The 17,438-nt window shown below is 34.7% G+C and overlaps 4 protein-coding genes and 2 non-coding genes across 7 annotated transcripts; 2 read left to right on the top strand and 4 right to left on the bottom strand.

Moving 5' to 3' along the window:
* The first annotated feature begins 1,261 nt into the window (after positions 1–1,261).
* Positions 1,262–2,971, top strand: nxnr-1 (protein-disulfide reductase). Its single transcript, NM_062356.3, has 3 exons — positions 1,262–1,363; positions 1,589–1,800; positions 2,718–2,971. The coding sequence occupies exons 1-3, from the start codon at positions 1,283–1,285 to the stop codon at positions 2,872–2,874; spliced, it is 450 nt and encodes a 149-aa protein (NP_494757.1). The 5' UTR covers positions 1,262–1,282; the 3' UTR covers positions 2,875–2,971.
* On the bottom strand, positions 2,963–6,626 carry gtf-2F1 (Transcription initiation factor IIF subunit alpha). Its single transcript, NM_062355.6, has 4 exons — positions 5,838–6,626; positions 5,168–5,240; positions 4,102–4,525; positions 2,963–3,238 (listed from the first exon to the last, which is right to left on the bottom strand). Exons 1-4 carry the CDS (start codon positions 6,622–6,624, stop codon positions 3,077–3,079), a joined length of 1,446 nt encoding a protein of 481 aa, NP_494756.1. The 5' UTR covers positions 6,625–6,626; the 3' UTR covers positions 2,963–3,076.
* Positions 6,627–7,387: 761 nt separating this feature from the next.
* Positions 7,388–8,580, bottom strand: sco-1 (Thioredoxin domain-containing protein). Its single transcript, NM_062354.7, has 3 exons — positions 8,469–8,580; positions 7,705–8,408; positions 7,388–7,642 (listed from the first exon to the last, which is right to left on the bottom strand). Exons 1-3 carry the CDS (start codon positions 8,573–8,575, stop codon positions 7,515–7,517), a joined length of 939 nt encoding a protein of 312 aa, NP_494755.1. The 5' UTR covers positions 8,576–8,580; the 3' UTR covers positions 7,388–7,514.
* Positions 8,581–9,282: 702 nt separating this feature from the next.
* rml-4 lies at positions 9,283–13,132 on the bottom strand (the record flags this gene model as incomplete). 2 transcript variants are annotated; one of them, NM_001047262.6, is made up of 6 exons in its annotated part: positions 9,283–9,774; positions 9,841–9,920; positions 10,721–10,842; positions 10,996–11,138; positions 11,613–12,497; positions 12,892–13,132. In NM_001047262.6, 6 exons carry the CDS (start codon positions 13,129–13,131, stop codon positions 9,349–9,351), a joined length of 1,896 nt encoding a protein of 631 aa, NP_001040727.1. The 2 variants fall into 2 exon arrangements, with proteins under 2 accessions (NP_001040727.1, NP_001040728.1); NM_001047263.4 differs by lacking the exons at positions 10,721–10,842; positions 10,996–11,138; positions 11,613–12,497; positions 12,892–13,132 and having other exon boundaries at positions 9,349–9,774; positions 9,841–9,861.
* On the top strand, positions 12,637–12,891 carry C01F1.8. The gene has a single exon (NR_050987.1). It is a non-coding gene; the product is annotated as an Unclassified non-coding RNA C01F1.8 (non-coding RNA).
* On the bottom strand, positions 12,643–12,768 carry C01F1.7. Its single transcript, NR_050988.1, has one exon. It is a non-coding gene; the product is annotated as an Unclassified non-coding RNA C01F1.7 (non-coding RNA).
* Positions 13,133–17,438: the final 4,306 nt, after the last annotated feature.

Below are 17,438 nucleotides of genomic sequence, written 5' to 3'. Positions count from 1 at the left end.
AAACTTTCGGCCCCCAACACAACACAAAAAAGCTTCCACAAAGATCAAAATCGTGACGTGACAGGGGTCTAGTGTAACTTAATCCGGAGCACAAGTAAGCCAAAACTCTTGGACATACTTTATAAAATTGCGACTTTTCAAATTAAAATGTTTGCAGTTTGGTTTTCGCTTACTGTTTCGAAAAGTGTTGGAAAGTTGAAACATCAAATATTCATAAAATTGGATCAAATTTCCAAGAGCTCAAGCTCCGCCCTTTTTTCAAGAGCATCGAGTTTTGAAGTTTTGAGAAGTCCATTGTTCAAATAGTTCTCTTTTTTTTAAGTACCTAGTTGATTTTTCACATGGCGATTCCGACGTGACCTAGAAAATACTCGGCCACCAAATAAAAAACGTCTTCCATTGTTTTCTTTTTGGAGAGTGATCGAGTTTTTTTTCTAATTTTTACAATTTTGTGGTCAAAAAATACGATGTTTGGTCTCACCACGAACAAAATGTTTTCGCATTGAGACTGCGCGGAGAGGTGTGCGCCCTTAAAAAGTACAGTAACCCAATTTCAGTTTTTTTCGGTTTTTTTAAATGGTTTTCCTGTTAAATTTTTCACCAAAAAAAGAATCAGGAAACACTCGAATGAATTGTGGAGTGGGTTACTGTAGTGCTCAAAGGCGCACATCTCTTACTCGATTTGAGAAAAAAAAACTGTTCGTGGCGAAACCAAATATCGTATTTTGTACATTTCAAAGATTACACCATCATTATCACACATGGTTTGTGATAAGGAACATTTTGGTTTTTTGTTATTTGTCAATTGTCAGCAGTGTCAACAGCAGTACACTTTTTCTGTGGCCTAGAAAATGGAAAAACTATGCCACTCGTCTACTTTTTTGAGACAATTGAAAAAAAATCCGAAAAATCTACAATCCTTATTGGAATTTGGTTAAAAAAATCTGACATAGATCGGTGGCCGAGCTTTCGGTTTTTCTAGGCCATGTCCTAAAAGCAACACTCACCATCTACAGTACTCTTCCTTTAAAGGAGCATTCGTGGTGAACTTTTTGAAATTTAAATATTCCTGAACTACTTTTTTTGTGTCATAATGACTATACCTCCTCCCCCCGTAACAAGTCATCGAAAAATAATCGTTTCTAATTGTCATTCTCTGTGTAAAAATGATGACTATTGTCGAAAAAGTGTTGCCTACTATTTAAAAAATCGCCTATTTCAACTTTTTGATTCTTTTCTGACTGAAAAAATACTTTTCCAGAGCCTCGAATTTCGTTCAAGAATGCCTCAATTTTTGAAAGGAGTCACTTTGGAGAACCGCGAGGGCGATGAGCTTCCAGCTGAGGAGCATCTTAAGGGAAAGGTGAGTACTTGGGTCCTGGCACGAACTTTAACACGGCAGTGCGCATTTTTGTTTTTTGGTAGATTTCGCTAGATATTTTTGTGTATTTTTACAACAAAAAAAAATCAATAAAATTAAAAAAAAAAGGTTCCCCCGTGATGAGACCCATTTACACAGAAAAATCTGCGGACCAAATACACCATATTATACGCGCAATTTCTGAGCTTAACCGAAACTTTTTTCCAGATAATCGGACTATACTTCTCCGCGAGTTGGTGCCCACCATGCCGTGCTTTTACCCCAAAACTCAAGGAATTCTTTGAAGAAATTAAGAAGACCCATCCAGAATTCGAGATAATCTTTGTCTCTCGTGACCGGAATTCTTCGGATCTTGTCACTTATTTCAAGGAACATCAGGGAGAATGGACTTATATTCCGTTTGGAAGTGATAAGATTATGTGAGCCAATTATTTTTTATTAAATCTGGAATTGGAGTGCATTTGAGTGCGGTTTGATCTACTTTTTTCAAGTGTGACGTCAGCACACTTTTACTTTTAACCATGCGAAACCAGTTCAGAAGTCTACGTCTAAATTCCCGCAATTTTCGGAGATCAACCCGAGATGGGACATTTTGATATTATAATTAAAGTGCATTCGCGCTCCAATAGCGTGGCGGGAAAATCTCGATTTCAAATTTTTCAGTTATTTTAGCTGTTTTCACTTTTTTTCAAGATTTTTTCGACATTTTTGTTGTATTTTCAAGTAGGTTTAATGATTTTTATGTCGAAATTGCACTTTTGAGGTAAAAATCCTTGAAAACGCTAAAAAATATAACAAAACTGGATGAAAAATTTGAATTTTCCCACCGATACAGTGGAGCGCAATTGTACTTTGATCTGAAAAGGCGCGAAATTTAAACGTTTTCTACTATTTTCGCCGATTTCACTGATTTTAAGTAATTTCTATAGTTTTTTTTCTATACTTTCTAGCATTTTTAATTTTTAATATATATATTTCGTCAAAATTGGCTTCTTTCGCATTTTTGGGTTCAAATTGACATAAAATTGCTAGAAAAAGTCGGAAATCCGCAAATATGACTAAAAAATTTGAATTCACCGGTCTCCCGCCGATACAGTGGAGCGCAATTGCACTTCGATCTCAAAAAGCGCGAAATTCAAACTTTTTCAACTATTTTCGCTGGTTTCACCCATATTATGGCACTTTTTATAGTTTTTGTCTATTTTCTAGTGTTTTTTAGTACTTTTTAAAATAGAATCGTTAGGAAATGCTCGAAAATGTCAAAAATCCACAAAAATGGCTTCTCGATGTGCCCAAAATCACAATTTTCTACGATTGAATAATATTTTTTTTCCAGGTCCCTGATGCAAAAATACGAAGTCAAGACAATTCCAGCCATGAGAATTGTAAATGATCAGGGAGAAGTGATTGTTCAGGATGCTCGGACTGAAATTCAGAATAAGGGAGAGAATGTTGAAGGCCTGTGGGCTGAGTGGATGGCTTTGATCAAGTGATTCTTGCATAATTATTTGAATTTTTTTGAAAAATCTATAATTCCTAGCTTTTAGAATATTTTGCACTTAAATATTTCGATAAAATTTTTTTAATCGCGAAACTTTTGGTTCATTTACAGAATTTTGGGCGGGAAAATTTGAATTTAAAATAAAAATGCGAAGGATTGTATAATTTTTAAGAGAAGAAAAAATAGTTAAAAAATTAGGCGATAGTGTTGACAAGTGAGAAGAAGAGTACTTCCTTCTTTCCCTTCAATTGTCGAGATTGATTCGGTTCGATTGCTTTCAGAATTGAAGCCAGTTGGGTTACCATTTCAGATTTGCTCATATTTCCGCATTTTCCGTTCATTTTGTGGAGGAGTTCCTGCAAAAAATGGAATTTTATTATGAGAAAATTTGGATTTTTTCAGATTTCGCTGAAATTTTTGGTACAGGAGCGATTTTTGAATAGGTTTTTCAGCTTTCAATTTTATTTAAATTATAATTTTTTTTAATTGAAAATTTATATTAGAGTTTTCTTGCTTTTTTGTCAAATTTTTAACATTTTTTATGAACAAATGATGCAATTTCTAGCATAATTCATTTTTCTAAAGTTTTTTATTCCGAATTTTGTGAAAAATTAAAAATTTTCTATTTTTTTTAATTAAAAATTTTTAAAAATGCTCATAGGTTAAATTGATTAGATTTAAATTTATTATAAAAAAAAATAGTATTAAATTTTTTGAAAACAAAAAATCTATTTTGTTACCAGTTTTTTGATTTTTAGGTTTTGAAAAATCGAAAAATTTCAATTTGGCTGTTTTTCTTATTTTTAGCATAAAATTGAATTTTTTTCTCATGTGTTTTCTTCTCAATATAAACCAAAAAATTGATTTTTTTTTAATTTTTAATTTTTCTCCGAAAAATCGAAATTTTCGCGGAAAATAACTTTCTTGGTATTTTCTGCATTAACTTATATATTTTTCTGTTTTTTTCGTTCGAAAAAATTATACCTATATTTTAAATATTTTTAAAGTTTTCGTGCAATTTTCTCAAAAATTGAATTTCCTTCTTACAATTATCACAAGTTTCATAATTTTAATTTTAAAAATAAATAAAAAGTTTATTATCCTTTTTTTGTTAACTTTTTAAACATTTTTTTTTTCGTTTTTTTGTTGTTTTTTTTATCCTGAGAAAATCGATTTTTTTTTCTGAAATTTTTCCTATTTTTCGAATTTTCCAATTCACCTTCGTTGTATGCGGTTTACGACGCAAATATCTGCGAACAGTTTCCTCATTGAGTCCTTCCTCAAATTTAACAGCCGGTTTCGCTTTTTTCGCATCACTCGGACCAAGATTATCCATTTTAAGATCAGAATCTTCAGTTGGTGGACGTTTTTTTCCGGTTCCTCCCGAGCCGCCTTCTCCATCCTTGTTAGCCTTCATAAAAACTACAGAATCGAGTTTTTCAGTGTCGGAAACATCAGAATCTGTTCCAGATGAATCACGTTCTTCAATATCATTTCCTTTTTTCTTATCACCATATGGTTTCATTAATTTCTTCGTTAAATCATCTTCAGATTCACTGCTATCAGATTCACGTGCTCCTTCTTCTTCAGCAACTCCGACTAGTTGTTTCTCGATTTTTTCGTCTGATGGAACTTGTTCACGGCTGAAAATGGGTAATTCATTGATTTTTCAATTTTTTTTGAAGGGAAAATCGAAAAATTAATTTTTTTTTCGATTTATTACATTTTTTTCAGAGAAAAACGAAAAATGGAAAAGATTTTCAATTTTTCAAATTTTTTTTCAGAAAATTCGGACTTTTTTTTAGTTTTCAATTTTACTAAGAAAATTGGAAAATAACAATTTTTAATTAGAAAATGGAAATTTATTATCGATTTTCTAGAAAAAAAACCGAAAAACTTCGATTTTTTAAATTTTTCCCAGCGAAAATCGAAAATATTCTATTTTATAATTTTTTCAGAAAAAAAAAAATCAAACATCGAAAATGTTTGATTTTTTTCGGTATTTTAAATTTTTTCCCAATTTTTCCGACTAATTAGTAAATTTTTTTATTTTTATTTTTGCAATTATATTTTGTTTAAATATTTTTTTTCATAATAAATCGAAAAATAAATTTTTTCCCGATTTTTTTATTTTTTAGAATAAGAATCGCAAAACGAATTTTTTAAAAAGAGAAATTCGAAATTTTTTAATTTTTTTCAGAAAATCAAAAACGAATTTTTAAAAGATTTGTTATTTTTTCTTTTCCAAAATAAAATTAAAAATTTTTTCAAAAAAAGAAACCAACTCAGAATCAGTTCCACTGTCAGAAATGTAGTCGTACTCGCGGCCCTCGTCCTCTCCGTCCGATGACTCGTATTCTTAAAATTTTTTTTTTTTGTAAAATGAGAAACCATAATCTTGAACATTTTCTATTTTTCTGAAATCAAAAATCTATATTTTTTCGTTTAAAATGCCGGAAATGTGTGAAAATTTTGATTTTTCCTCAAAAAAAAAAGATAGAAAAACGATTTTTTTCTGAAAAACTAGAAAATTTTCATATTTTCCGATACTTCAAACAAAAAAATCCGAAATTTTTTATTTATTTTCGATATTAATGGAAAAATCCATTTTTTTACGAAATGTCGAATTTTTGTTTCAATTTTCGTTAAGTTTTCGATTTTTCACATTTTAAACAAACAAAAAATTAGATTTTTCAAAATTTCTTTTTTTTTGTTGAATTTTCGGAAAATCGGTTTTTTCAAAAAAAAAACAGCAAAAATTCGATTTTTTTGAAGTATCGGAAAAATTAATGGCGAATTTTTTTTTCAATTTGTGTTTAATTTTTCGATTTTCTTTGAAAAGGTCGAAAAAATTCCTATTTTTCGGCATTTCAAACAAAAATCGATGTTTTTAATCGGAATTTTTCCGAATTATTCCTTCGATATTTCAAAAAATCCGCCAGAGCTATTACTCACTAGCAACATCATCCTTATCCTCAACCCTCTGCCTCTTCTCTTTCGCCGGTTTCGCATTCTTCTTCTTCTTTTTCTTATTCTTCGCCTTTTTTCCATCATCACCACCCTCTCCCTCATCATCACCATCCGAATCATCAGAGCTCGCCTCATCCTTAATTTTCAGTAGACGTTTCTGCTGCTCTGTCATTTCCGATTCATCCGTCGCACTCAATTGGTTCTGTATCGCTGCTTTCAAAGCGAATTGATTCATAACTTTATATCTCTGAGAGAATTGCTCCTCGGCTTGATCAATATCAAGAGTTTTATGAGTAATCGCTGGCAGGAATTTATGCCATTCATCGACTTTATAAGCTTTAAACTCAGAAGATTGATTTGGTTTCAGAAAAACCCAATAATCAGCATGCTCATTTGCACCACCTTCTCGAATTCCTCTCATTTGCCTCTGCCGTCCTTCTGGCTCAGTGAATGCCATCTTCCATGGCTGATTATCAAGTCGATATTTTTTTGATTGTCTTCCATATTTCTTTCGGCGAGCTTCTTCCCTCGCAGCTTTTCCATACTCGGATCCTTCTCCGTATTCTTGAACTGTCTGTGTTGATAGAATTACACGTTGATTATCCTCTCTCTCCATTGTAACACCACTGTCTATTGTCCATTTTGATGTGTCCACTTTGTCCATTCCGTTGAACATCATTACAGAGTAACGGATATCATCGCTTCGTTTTGCAACGCGGACACTGAACTCGCTTTGAACTCCTTCTGGTTTGACAGGTTTCAGGCCAGACATTTCTGGAAATAATTTGGGTTAAAAATGGGATGTTTTACGCATTAAAATAAGAAAAAATCCTGAAAAAACTGAATTCTTTCGAGGTAAATTTCAAAAAAGTCTAAAATTCAAGAAAACCACAAATTCCCTCGGAATTTGGCTAAAATTGAGAAATCACGGTTTTTGAAGTTTTTATTTGAATTTTTTTTCATTTGCGATTATTTTTCGTGCTTTTTTTTGTGGATTTCCTGAATTTAAGACTTTTGTAAATATTTTTCTTTAAAAAATTGTCTCAGAAAAGCCAAATTCCGCTAAATTTTCGAATTTTTCATTTTGCTCGTCCAAAAACGGTCTGAATGGTTTTTTTTACAGAGTATCCTATAATTGCATAATCTTATCGTTTTTCTTGTAGTGAGGAGCTAAATATTTGCAAAAATCGGTGAAAAATAGCTCATTTCAGCTAAAATCTTATACTTTCTCAATTTATTTGGTCAGAAATTGATTTTTATTCCAATTTTTCCATTAATTGCAAATTTGATCGTTTATTCCATTTTTTGAACCATAAACGCAAAAAAAGTATCAAAAAATCCGTAAAATATCAGAGAAAATTGATTAAAAACTGGTAAAATTCGAGATTTTAGCTTTTTTTTCGCAATTTTTGAAAATCTCTACGAGAAATTAGGTTTTTCTGGCATTTTGGAGCAAAAATGGTGAGGAAATTCAATCGTAAAAGGTATTAAAGCAATCGAACGCCTTGAAAATCAAAAAAAAAAGTTCAATAAAATTAAGCTGAGCAATGGTTTTCTTTAAATAAACAAAAAAAATCTAACCGAGCTGAAAATTACAACAAAAAGATGGAAGATAGCTACCTAAACAGAAAAAAAAACAAAAAAAAATACACGTAAAAAAATCTAGAACAAATTCAATAACGATTTCCGGTTCTGGGCTTGGTATTTGAGAACTTTCATTTCAATAACGTTGGCGATCTCCTCAGCTTTTCGATTTTGTCCGTAATAATCGTGGAATTGGCCAGAGGGGTCTGGAAAATTAAATAATTTGAGTTTTTATCCAATTTTTATACTAAAAATCTAAAAATCTCACCAATTAGGTACATAATAACCGTGTGATCTACAATATAATCATCTTCTTGCTTATTTGTCCTGGGTCCCTGGCTATGATATACTCTGAACGTTTTCGCAACTTTATTAACTTGCTCTGTGGTTCCAGTGAATCCACGTAGCTTGTTGGAGAACTCGGAGCAATATTCTTTCACTCGAGCAACAGAATCTCGCTCAGGATCTACTGAAATGAATACGGGAACGATCGGCGTCGCGTCCTTCTTTGCCTCGATAATTTCCACGACTTTCACCATTTTCTCAATCTCATCAGGGCAAATATCCGGGCAATTTGTGAATCCAAAGTACATCAGAAGCCAATTTCCACGTAGTTCCTGAGATCCTTCCATTTTCCCGTCTGTATTCATCAATTCCCATTCTCCACCGATTCTCGCTTTTCCTGCCGTCTGTTTTCGGTGTTTTTCCCTCTCATCCAGACGGATTTTCTTGATGTAAAATAGAGCGGCAAGGCATGTTCCGCCGACTGCAAATGTTCCAAGAACGGTTTTCCAGTTGAAAATGCTGCTCCGCTGAAAGGCTTCTTGCTCGGCTTGTTTTCGGAAATTCATGAAATTCTTGTCGACCGGCGGTTCTTTCGGGCTGCTCGTCGTCTCGGTCTCCGTGATTCCAGTTTTCAGAATTTCGTTCAACTTCTTCAAATCCTTCTGCAAATCCGTCTCCAGGTCGTCACTGAAAATTTTAAATTTTAAATATTAAGAATCGAATTAAAATAAAGATTAAAGCACAAACCCTTTATTTTTGTCTGAAAACCGTGCGGCTGATGCCAGCGTCCAGACTGGTTTGGTGTTCTTACACAAATTCGCCGTTGAGCATGCCAGCGACACTGTGCGTAGCATTTTCTCTGTAAATGACGAAATTATTAGGATTTTTGGAGTGAAAATCATGGATTTGACGGTTTAAATATAACTTTACTTAAAAATTGTGCGAAAATATGGAAAATATCTGCAAAAAACACAGAGAAACAGTCAAAACAAACGAAAACAAATTCGCACATCATCGAAAAAAATATCGTAAATCTCCCCCGCGTCGTCTCTTCCCTGCGAGACCTTCTCCGAGCGGAGTACGCAGCGTGTCGGATTCTAGGCAATCGCGCCGTAAATCTACACCACTTTTTTCTTGGTTTTATTTATTTTTCTTCGTTTTTTTTTCTATTTGCACCTGTTAGTCCAAAACAAACAATATTTTTGTGTTTTTTTTGTGTTTTCCTCTTGAAATTTAGCGCCGATTTCTTTTTCGATTCCTTTCATCTCGATTTTGCTCGGTTTTTCCTTGTTTTTTCCTCGTGTTTTCCTCTAGACGCCTCAGGCTTTATTCTTTTTCAGCTATTTAAAATCTCAATTTTTATTCAATTATCACTTTTTAATCCATATTTAAGCAGTTTTTACGCGTTTATTCGCTGATTCAAGTTCAATTTTGCTCGATCGACGGAAAAAACACGCAATAAATTTCGAAAATTACCGAAATATTTATATAAGGATGATAATCAAATAAAAACGAAAATTAGCAAATTTTGAATATTTCAGCTTAAAATAAGCATTTTTCTCCACCTTTAAATCGTTCATTAGTTAAATTTAAAAAAAACATTCCAAAAAAATTGTTATAAATTATATTATTTAGCAGCACTAGTCATTTCGCTGAAGTGCTTAATAAGACTTTGTTTCGCCGACAAAACCGGCGCCAAGGACTGCAGTTTTTCAGTGTCCAATGCGCAATTTCCCTTGGTTGCCAGAAGATGTTGAGCACGTTCAGTTTCCACTCCAATTGATGTAGGATTGACAGTCTCGTCGACAATCTCCTTATAAATCTTCACAACTTCGTAAAGACTAATTGGCTCCGGATTGACCAAGTTCAGAGTTCCACCGCTTCGTTGTTCCATCAAATTGCACATTGCATTCATACAATCTGGAAGGATGGTCAGTGACACTGGAATATCAAATAATTCCTTGTATTTGATGATTTTTGATAACAAGTTTCGTGGTTGTTCCAAGTCCAAACTGAGTGGAAGCGTTATTCGTACATTGAGGTTTTCCCAGCCCTTCAAAAAAAAAAAAGAATTTATGAAATAATTCTTATCTAACACTTTTTCACTTTTTCAACTCACATTTTGATTGAAATAGTTCATTTGTCTGTCGGTGAATCCTTTGACAACAGAATAAGCGGAACCAAAGAATGTCGGCTCGTCTGAAAGCAACATTTTTCCGCAAAGATTTTTGGTGGAGGAGAGTCAAAAATTGCTGGGAATGACAGAAATTTGGTCGTAATCAGGGGTTTGGCGGCAATTGCCGGTTTGCCAATTTGCCAGTTTGCCGATCTGCAGGAAATTTTCGATTCCGGCATATTGCCGATTTGCCGGAATTTGAAAAATTTCCGGCAAATTTCCGGTTTGGCGATTTGCCAGATATTTTCAATTCCGGCAGTTTGCCGATTTGCCGGAAATTTTGATCCTCTGCAAATTTCCGGTTTGCCAATTTGCCGGAATTTTTTTTTCAAAAATTTCAAAATAGATGTAGGAACATTCCTAGTATGCGTACAATTTTGCCGATTGAACTGGAAATTTTGAAATTTCCAAAAAAAAAGTTCAAAACCACAATTTGCCGAACATTTTCGGCAATATGCCAATTTGCCAGAAATTTTCAATTCCGACAGTTTGACGATTTGCCAGAAATTTTCGATTCCGGCAAATTGCCGGTTTGTCGATTCACCGATTTGCCAGAAATTTTCAATTCCGGCAATTTGCCGATTTGCCAGAAGTTTTAACTCCGACAATTTGACGATTTGCCAGAAGTTTTCGATTCCGGCAATTTGCCGATTAGCCGGTAATTTTAAATTCCGGCAATTTGCCGATTTGCCGGTAATTTTCGATTCCGGCAAATTGACGGTTTGCCAGAAGTTTTCAATTCCGGCAATGTGCCGATTTGCCAGAAATTTTCAATTGCGGCATTCTCCTTTAAAACTATAAAAATTATATTTTTCCCACAAACCTTCCTCTTTGAACTCAGCGCCTCCAATCGGGTGTTCCTTATCATAAGCAAACATGTAACCAGTGCCAATGTACGTATAGTGCAGCCCCAATTTTCGACACATGTGCGCCAAAATTGTTGCGCTGGAAAAAAGCGAATTTGCCGGTAATTTTCGATTCCAGCAAATTGCCGATTTGCCGGGAATTTGCATTCTCAGCAAATTGCCGGTTTGCCGATTTGCCGGTACTTTTCATTACCGGCACAGGTGCCTACTATCAGTTTTCTCGACCACCTACCTATACATATTATCCCTGACGTTAATGAAAACCTTATCAGCTCTACCCTCGAGGTATTCAATAGTATTGCAGCCGGGCCCATGGGTTCTTCCAGTCACGCAGATCACGTGGGTCACTCCAAGAAGGGCAAGTTCTCTTTCAACCTGGAAAAGTTTAATATTTTCCATTTTATGGTAGTTTAACGCTCGAAAAAAAAATTGCCGTTTTCCCGGAATTTTTTAATTTGCCATTTTGCCGATTTGCCGGAATTTTTTAATTTTGGCAATTTGCCGTTTTCCCGGAAATTTCCATATTTGGCAATTTGCCGTTTTCCCGGAAGTTTGCCGTTCTGCCGGATTTTTTAAATTTTGGCAATTTGCCGTTTTGCCGGAATTTTTTAATTTTGGCATATTGCCGTCTTGCCGGAAATTTTCAAATTTGGCAACTTGCCATTTTGCCGGAAGTTTTCAATTTTGGCTTTTGCGTTTTGCCGGCGTTTTCCAATTTCGGCATATTGCGGATTTGCCGGAAATTTTCAATTTTGACAATTTGCCGTTTTGCCGGAAATGTTCAGTTTTGCCGATTTGCCGGAAATTTTCAATTCAGCAAAACCACATTTTTCCATCCTCTCCTCCTACCTCTTCATCACTATCAAATCCGACTTTTTTCGTTGCCAACACGTATGGAATGTGTCTATCATTGAGCACGTGCTGCAACTCCTGACCAACATATCCCTTTCCTCCATAGATTGCCACGTGCATCTTCACATGTTTATGTTCCTTAAGTGCCGACGCAACAGTGTGACGCATTCCATCATCAAACGAGGTCGTTGGCTCCCAGCCGAGATCATTTTTCGCCTTCTCGATACTTATCAAATAGCGAAGATCATTGTACGGACGATCGGGAATCGATTTGTATTTTGGTGGCTCGTGGGCTCTTCCGAGTTGTAGATCAACTTCTTCTTGAATCGTTTTCGCTAGATCAGCAACATTTTTCTCGTAATAAGTCCCCAAATTGTAAATCTCGTGGAGTTCTCCTTTCTCACAAACTGCCTTCAATCCTGCACTAGCATCGTCCACAAAAAGCCAAGAGCGAAGTTGCTTGCCGCTTCCTTGAATTGTGTATTCCCCACGGACCTTTGCAATCTCAATAAATCTTGGAACCACCTTGACATCCCACTGGTTTGGCCCATAGATATTGTTCATCCGGGCAGTCACAATTGGAAGGTTGTACTGAGTTTGGTAGGCACGGACGTAGGCCTCTCCGGCGATTTTAGTGGCAGCATACGGATTTCCTGGAACAAGTCGAGAGAATTCCACTTTTCCTTGTTCATTCTCCGAGAGATCAGAGTCCCCGTAAACCTCGTCTGTACTGATGTGAACGAATCGTTTGATCTTTCCGTAGGTTCTAACAGTTTCCAAGAATTGGATGAACGATAGAACATTGTTCTGAACGGCTTCAGCGGTCTCATTGTAGCACCGAGTAGAAGTACAGTCAGCGGCGAAATGGATTACGGTATCGATCTGAATTTTAGCATTTAAAGATGGTCATTGTGTCATATGAAATAGGATCGTTTAGATTGGTAACTACAAAAAATTTAGGAGCTGGGGAGCACCTTGAACTAGAAAAAAAATTTCTCCAACTGTGGATTTTTGCCAGCTTTCGATGATTTTTTGGCTGTTTAGAGGTAGGTAAACGTTCTGAATACTTTTTGGAAATTTCTTAAAAATTCCAAAAAGCTTTCAGAATGTTTGTCCACCTCTAAACTCTGAAAATCATCAAAAGCTGGCAAAAATCCACATCTGGAGACATTTTTCTAGTTCAAAGTGCTTGCTAAATTTTTTATAGTGACCTATCCAAAATGTGCTCTTTCAAATGAGCACAGGTCTCATTTAGAAGAAGCTCTCCAATCCATACCTCATTCTGCTCAAAAACGTTGAGAATCGCCGCCTCATTCTTGATATCAGTGAGTACCAACTTGTACCGTGGGGAATTTCTCACCGACTCTGCCACATTCTGAGTGTCACTGTTCAGAATGAGCTTGTCGATGTTCACAAAATTACACGTCGGCCAAGCATCGTGAATGTAGTTGACAAAGTTCGAACCGATGAAGCCACATCCGCCGGTGATAACCACGTTTTTCGGGGTATAGACCATCCTGGAATTCAGTTGAGAATTATCGAGTAATTTCGTCGCGCAAGAAATACGGTACCCGGTCTCGAAACGACAATTTTTTTTGTAAGCTACAGACGAGTGTGCGCCTTTAAAAAGTACTGTATTTTCTAAACTTTCGTTGCTGTGGTATTATTTTTAAATCGATTTTTCATAATTTTTGATATATATTTTCAAAGAAAAAAACAATGAAAAATCGATTTTGAAAAAATCCGCAACAACAAAAGTTGAAAACTACACTACTCTTTAAAGGCGCATATCCGTTTGTATTTAACAATTGTCGTGTCGAAACCAGGTACCGTAGTTTTAGCGCAAAATTTCGCAAATGAGTAATAAAATGCGGGATTTCGACAACAAAAATTGCAAAATTCTCCTTTTTCACTAGTATTAGTTTGAAAAAATTTCGTTTTGAAGGCTAAAATTTTGAAAAATAGCACAATAAAACGTTTGGCAAAGCTTTTGGGTAAAAATTTCGGAAAAAATATTTTTTTTTGACTTATTTCAATTAACTATCAAAAATGGTATTTCAATTTTATAAATTTTCAAGATTTTTTAGCCTACAAGACAAAAAATTCAAAGCAAAAAGCTGTTCAAATCCCAAAAATCCAACAAAAAGTGGAGGACTTGACCATACAGAAACATGTATACATCTAGGAGAAGATAGATAGATAAAGATTTTTCCACGGGAATCAGAGATTTCGAATATTGATATAGAAGAAACGGAGACTAGGTTAAGGTCATTTGAGAGGGCTATGGGAAATCGATTGAACGGCGTATCTGGTGGGGGAGAAACGTGGAAAATTGATGAAATTGGTCGATTGCACCATGTTGTTAGACTAAAAATTAGTGTCAAAATATAGAAAATTACTTGATTTTTCCATATTTTTACACTAATTTTTATTGGAAAACACATGGTGCAATCGAACAAAAAACACAAAAAAAGTGAACATTTCGGTCTCTCCAAGTGATGATCAGATGTACAGTCCATCAGTAAAGTGTGAATCATTCTCCTTCCGGTGCATCAACAAAAAATTGTGAAATTCTCACCCAAATTACAGGCCAATTACAGTGTGCCCAACCCATAAAACTCGGTTTTTGGCAATTGCCGGCCAGAAATTCTACAATATTTTTCATTAGAATTCAGTGATAGATTATAGAAAAAACATAGGATTCATTTGAAAATTGCCGTTTCTTCTAGTTAAAACAATAGGGAGAACGCTCAAAAATTGTCTGAAAGTTGAATTTGGAGCGTTCTCCCAATTTTTTTAAACTAGAAAATAACTCGATTTTCATATAAATCAAATGTCACTGAATTTTGATAGAAGTTTGTCCTTTCCCTTGTCAGTTTTTTTGTTGGAAATTTCCAACTAAAAGTGACACCTCACAGAGAGAGAGTACCCCGTCCTTCTAATTAGCACCACCAGCTGATCATGTATTTCTTCTGCTGAACTCTTCTCACAAAATGAAATTGGGAACCTAGAGACTCTTGAATTCTCGGGTTTCTGTTTGCTGCTGCTCTCTTTTCTCCCCCTGCTCTCTCTCCTGCCATTTAATGGTTCAGCAAAGCCATTTTTTGATGGAAAATGGCGCAGAGGCGAAAAGTAAACATATTATTTTTCCATCATTTTCCCCTACTTTTCGTTCGAATATTTTCCCACCGACTTCTTCTATCAACTCGTTTGATATGGAGTCTTGGAATTTTTCGAATTTTCGGTTTTTCCCTCTGATTTGTGCTCTCCGCACAGCTGTTGCTCATTATTATGACGAACATCAAGCTTTAAACTTTCCGTTGAGCAGCTGTTGAGGTGGTTAATTCGCATTCGCGGAAGCTCTCTCAAAAAAATAAAGTGAACTTGAGAGTTTAAGTCGAAAAGCTTCACTTTTTGAGTTTTCTTTCTCCGGGTTACTGTAGCTGTGGAAATCTGCAAATACAGAATCTTGTGGTTTTTTTTTTAATGATATTTTTATATGAAGACAATGTAGAAGACAATGAGCTTTAGCTCAAAATTGCGTGAAATTCGGTGTGACAGGTTACGGTATTCGCATTTTGCGTACTTTTGGGGCTACCGTAACCCTCGAGATTTCAAGTTTCTGACTGATTTCTTGCCGTAAATTTGAAGTGTTTTTGACTGAAAAAACTTGCCAAACTCTGAAAACATTACACGGCGTTAACTTTCGTGAAAATTGGAATAATCGAAATTTTCCAGGTCTCGTCGCCACCGAATTTTTTCAGCTACGGTACCCAATTTTCCGCACTTCATGCACGTGAAAGTCGGTGTAATGGGTACCGTATTTCGAAAATTCGAAGTTTTGTAGGTCTCGGCACGACCGAAACTTTTGCAGCTACAGTACCCCCTAGTACGATTTCAGTGAGCTGTAGATTCCAATTCCCGGCTCTTCCCACAACTCCATAGACTCACATGGTGCCAGGCTGTCCGATCACGGTTTGATCTACAAAAAATGCGGGAATTTTTTGTCCAAAAAAATGTGACGTCAGCACACTCCTAACCATGCGAAATCAGTTGGGAACTCTGCATCTCAACTCCCGCATTTTTTGTAGATCTACGTAGATCAACCCGTAATGAGTCACTCTGACACCACGTAGTTTCGCTGAATGGTCACGTTCTCAAAGACACCAATTTTTTCTCGGTTTTTTTTGGAATATGAAAGTTCTGAAAATCGACGAAACCCAAATTGAAATTGGTGAAACATTCTTGGAAGCTTATTTTCTGTCTGAAAATTCCAGTTTCCACTACAAGAAAAGTGGTTCACCACCCACTCATTAATTCTCGTTCCCCTCTTCGTCAACGGCAGCAGCAGCAACAATTAATTTTGTTCTCTCTACTTGAAAACCGTAGTACTTATTTCACATTCTTCTATGATATCTACGTCTCGTTGTCTCGTTCCGAAGACCAAAAAAAAAGCGTTGATGAAGAAGAAGAAGAAGAAAACATTCAAAAAAAAATATGGGTGTGTATATGGTTGCAGTATAACACTTTTTGGCATTGCGTGAGGCGGCGGTGGCGGTCTTTCCGTTTTTTTTTTCGATTCTTTTGCAGTCGGAAGCTGTTTTTCGGAATTGTGTTAGCCTTCTCTCTCTTGCTCACTCGTTTTCCGGTCAATTTCGGTTCGTTTGCATGTGCTGACGCTACTGAGATTTTGGAAATTGTTTTGGCATTTTCTATGTGTGCGTGTGTGTGTGTGCTCCTAAATCTGGTTTTTGAGTGGACATTTGTGTTTGGGTTTTTCGGTTTTGCCCAACAAATTTTTGTGGCGTTGAGTTTGTTGGTTGGATGCATTTTTTTACTACTGTAGACCACTTTTTTTCATGTCGAAAATTTGGTTCAGTACCTTTTTAGAGGAAATTTTAAAAATATTTCAAAACAAAATTTTTTTCGAATTTTTCTGTTTTTTTTAAACTAAAAAACCTTTTTTTCCAAAAAAAAACTGAATTTTCTATGAAACAAACTTTTAAAAAAACTTTTTTCATTCGAAACAATTTTTGTGAATTTTTTTTCCAAAAAATCTAATTTTTCCAAATAAAAAATAAAAAGAATAAACCCAAAAATAAACAATTTTGAATTTTTTTTAAACCGAAAAAAATAACAAAAAAATCCGTTTTTGACATAGAAAAAAAAAATTTTAAATTAATTTTATCCAAAAAAACCTTTTTTTTTCCTAAAAAAAACACAAAATTTTTTATCCAGAAGAAATGTTTAAAAATACTGTTTTCAAATTTTTCGTGATTTTTTTCTCCAAAAATACAATTTTTTTCAACAAAAAAAACCAAAAAAAAAAAAAACTTTTCGAGTTTTTGTATTTTTTACTAAAAAATGTTTTTTTAAATCATTTTTGCAAAAAAAAAACCCAAAAAAATCTTTAAAAATTTTTTTACTAAAATTATTTCCGAAAATCCGAAAAAGTAACAATTAAATTTCGAATTTATGTCTTTAAAATTTTTTTTAAATAAAAATTAGAAAAAAAACAACCCATTTTTGCAACAAAAAAAACCAAAAAAAATCCCGAAAAAACCCAATTTTTAGACCAAAAAAACATTTAAAAAAACCAAAAAAAAAACGACAGCTATTTTTTTTTGAGGATGACCGAGTTTTTTTTGCTTATTACGGCCATGTAATGGCTGTACCTCGGAATTCCTATATTAAACATAATTTTCAACATAAACCCAAAAATAATAACCCTCCCAGTCGAAAAGTGAAAGGTAATTCTATGTGTGTATGTGTGGCATGCCAAATTACGATCGGATTATTCCAAAAATCCTATCGAGAACACAC

The sequence above is a fragment of the Caenorhabditis elegans genome, chromosome II (genome assembly GCF_000002985.6).
Source record: "Caenorhabditis elegans chromosome II".
Lineage (NCBI taxonomy): Eukaryota > Metazoa > Nematoda > Chromadorea > Rhabditida > Rhabditidae > Caenorhabditis > Caenorhabditis elegans.
Note: the sequence above shows the minus strand (reverse complement) of the source record. Positions and strands in the feature narration are given on the sequence as shown.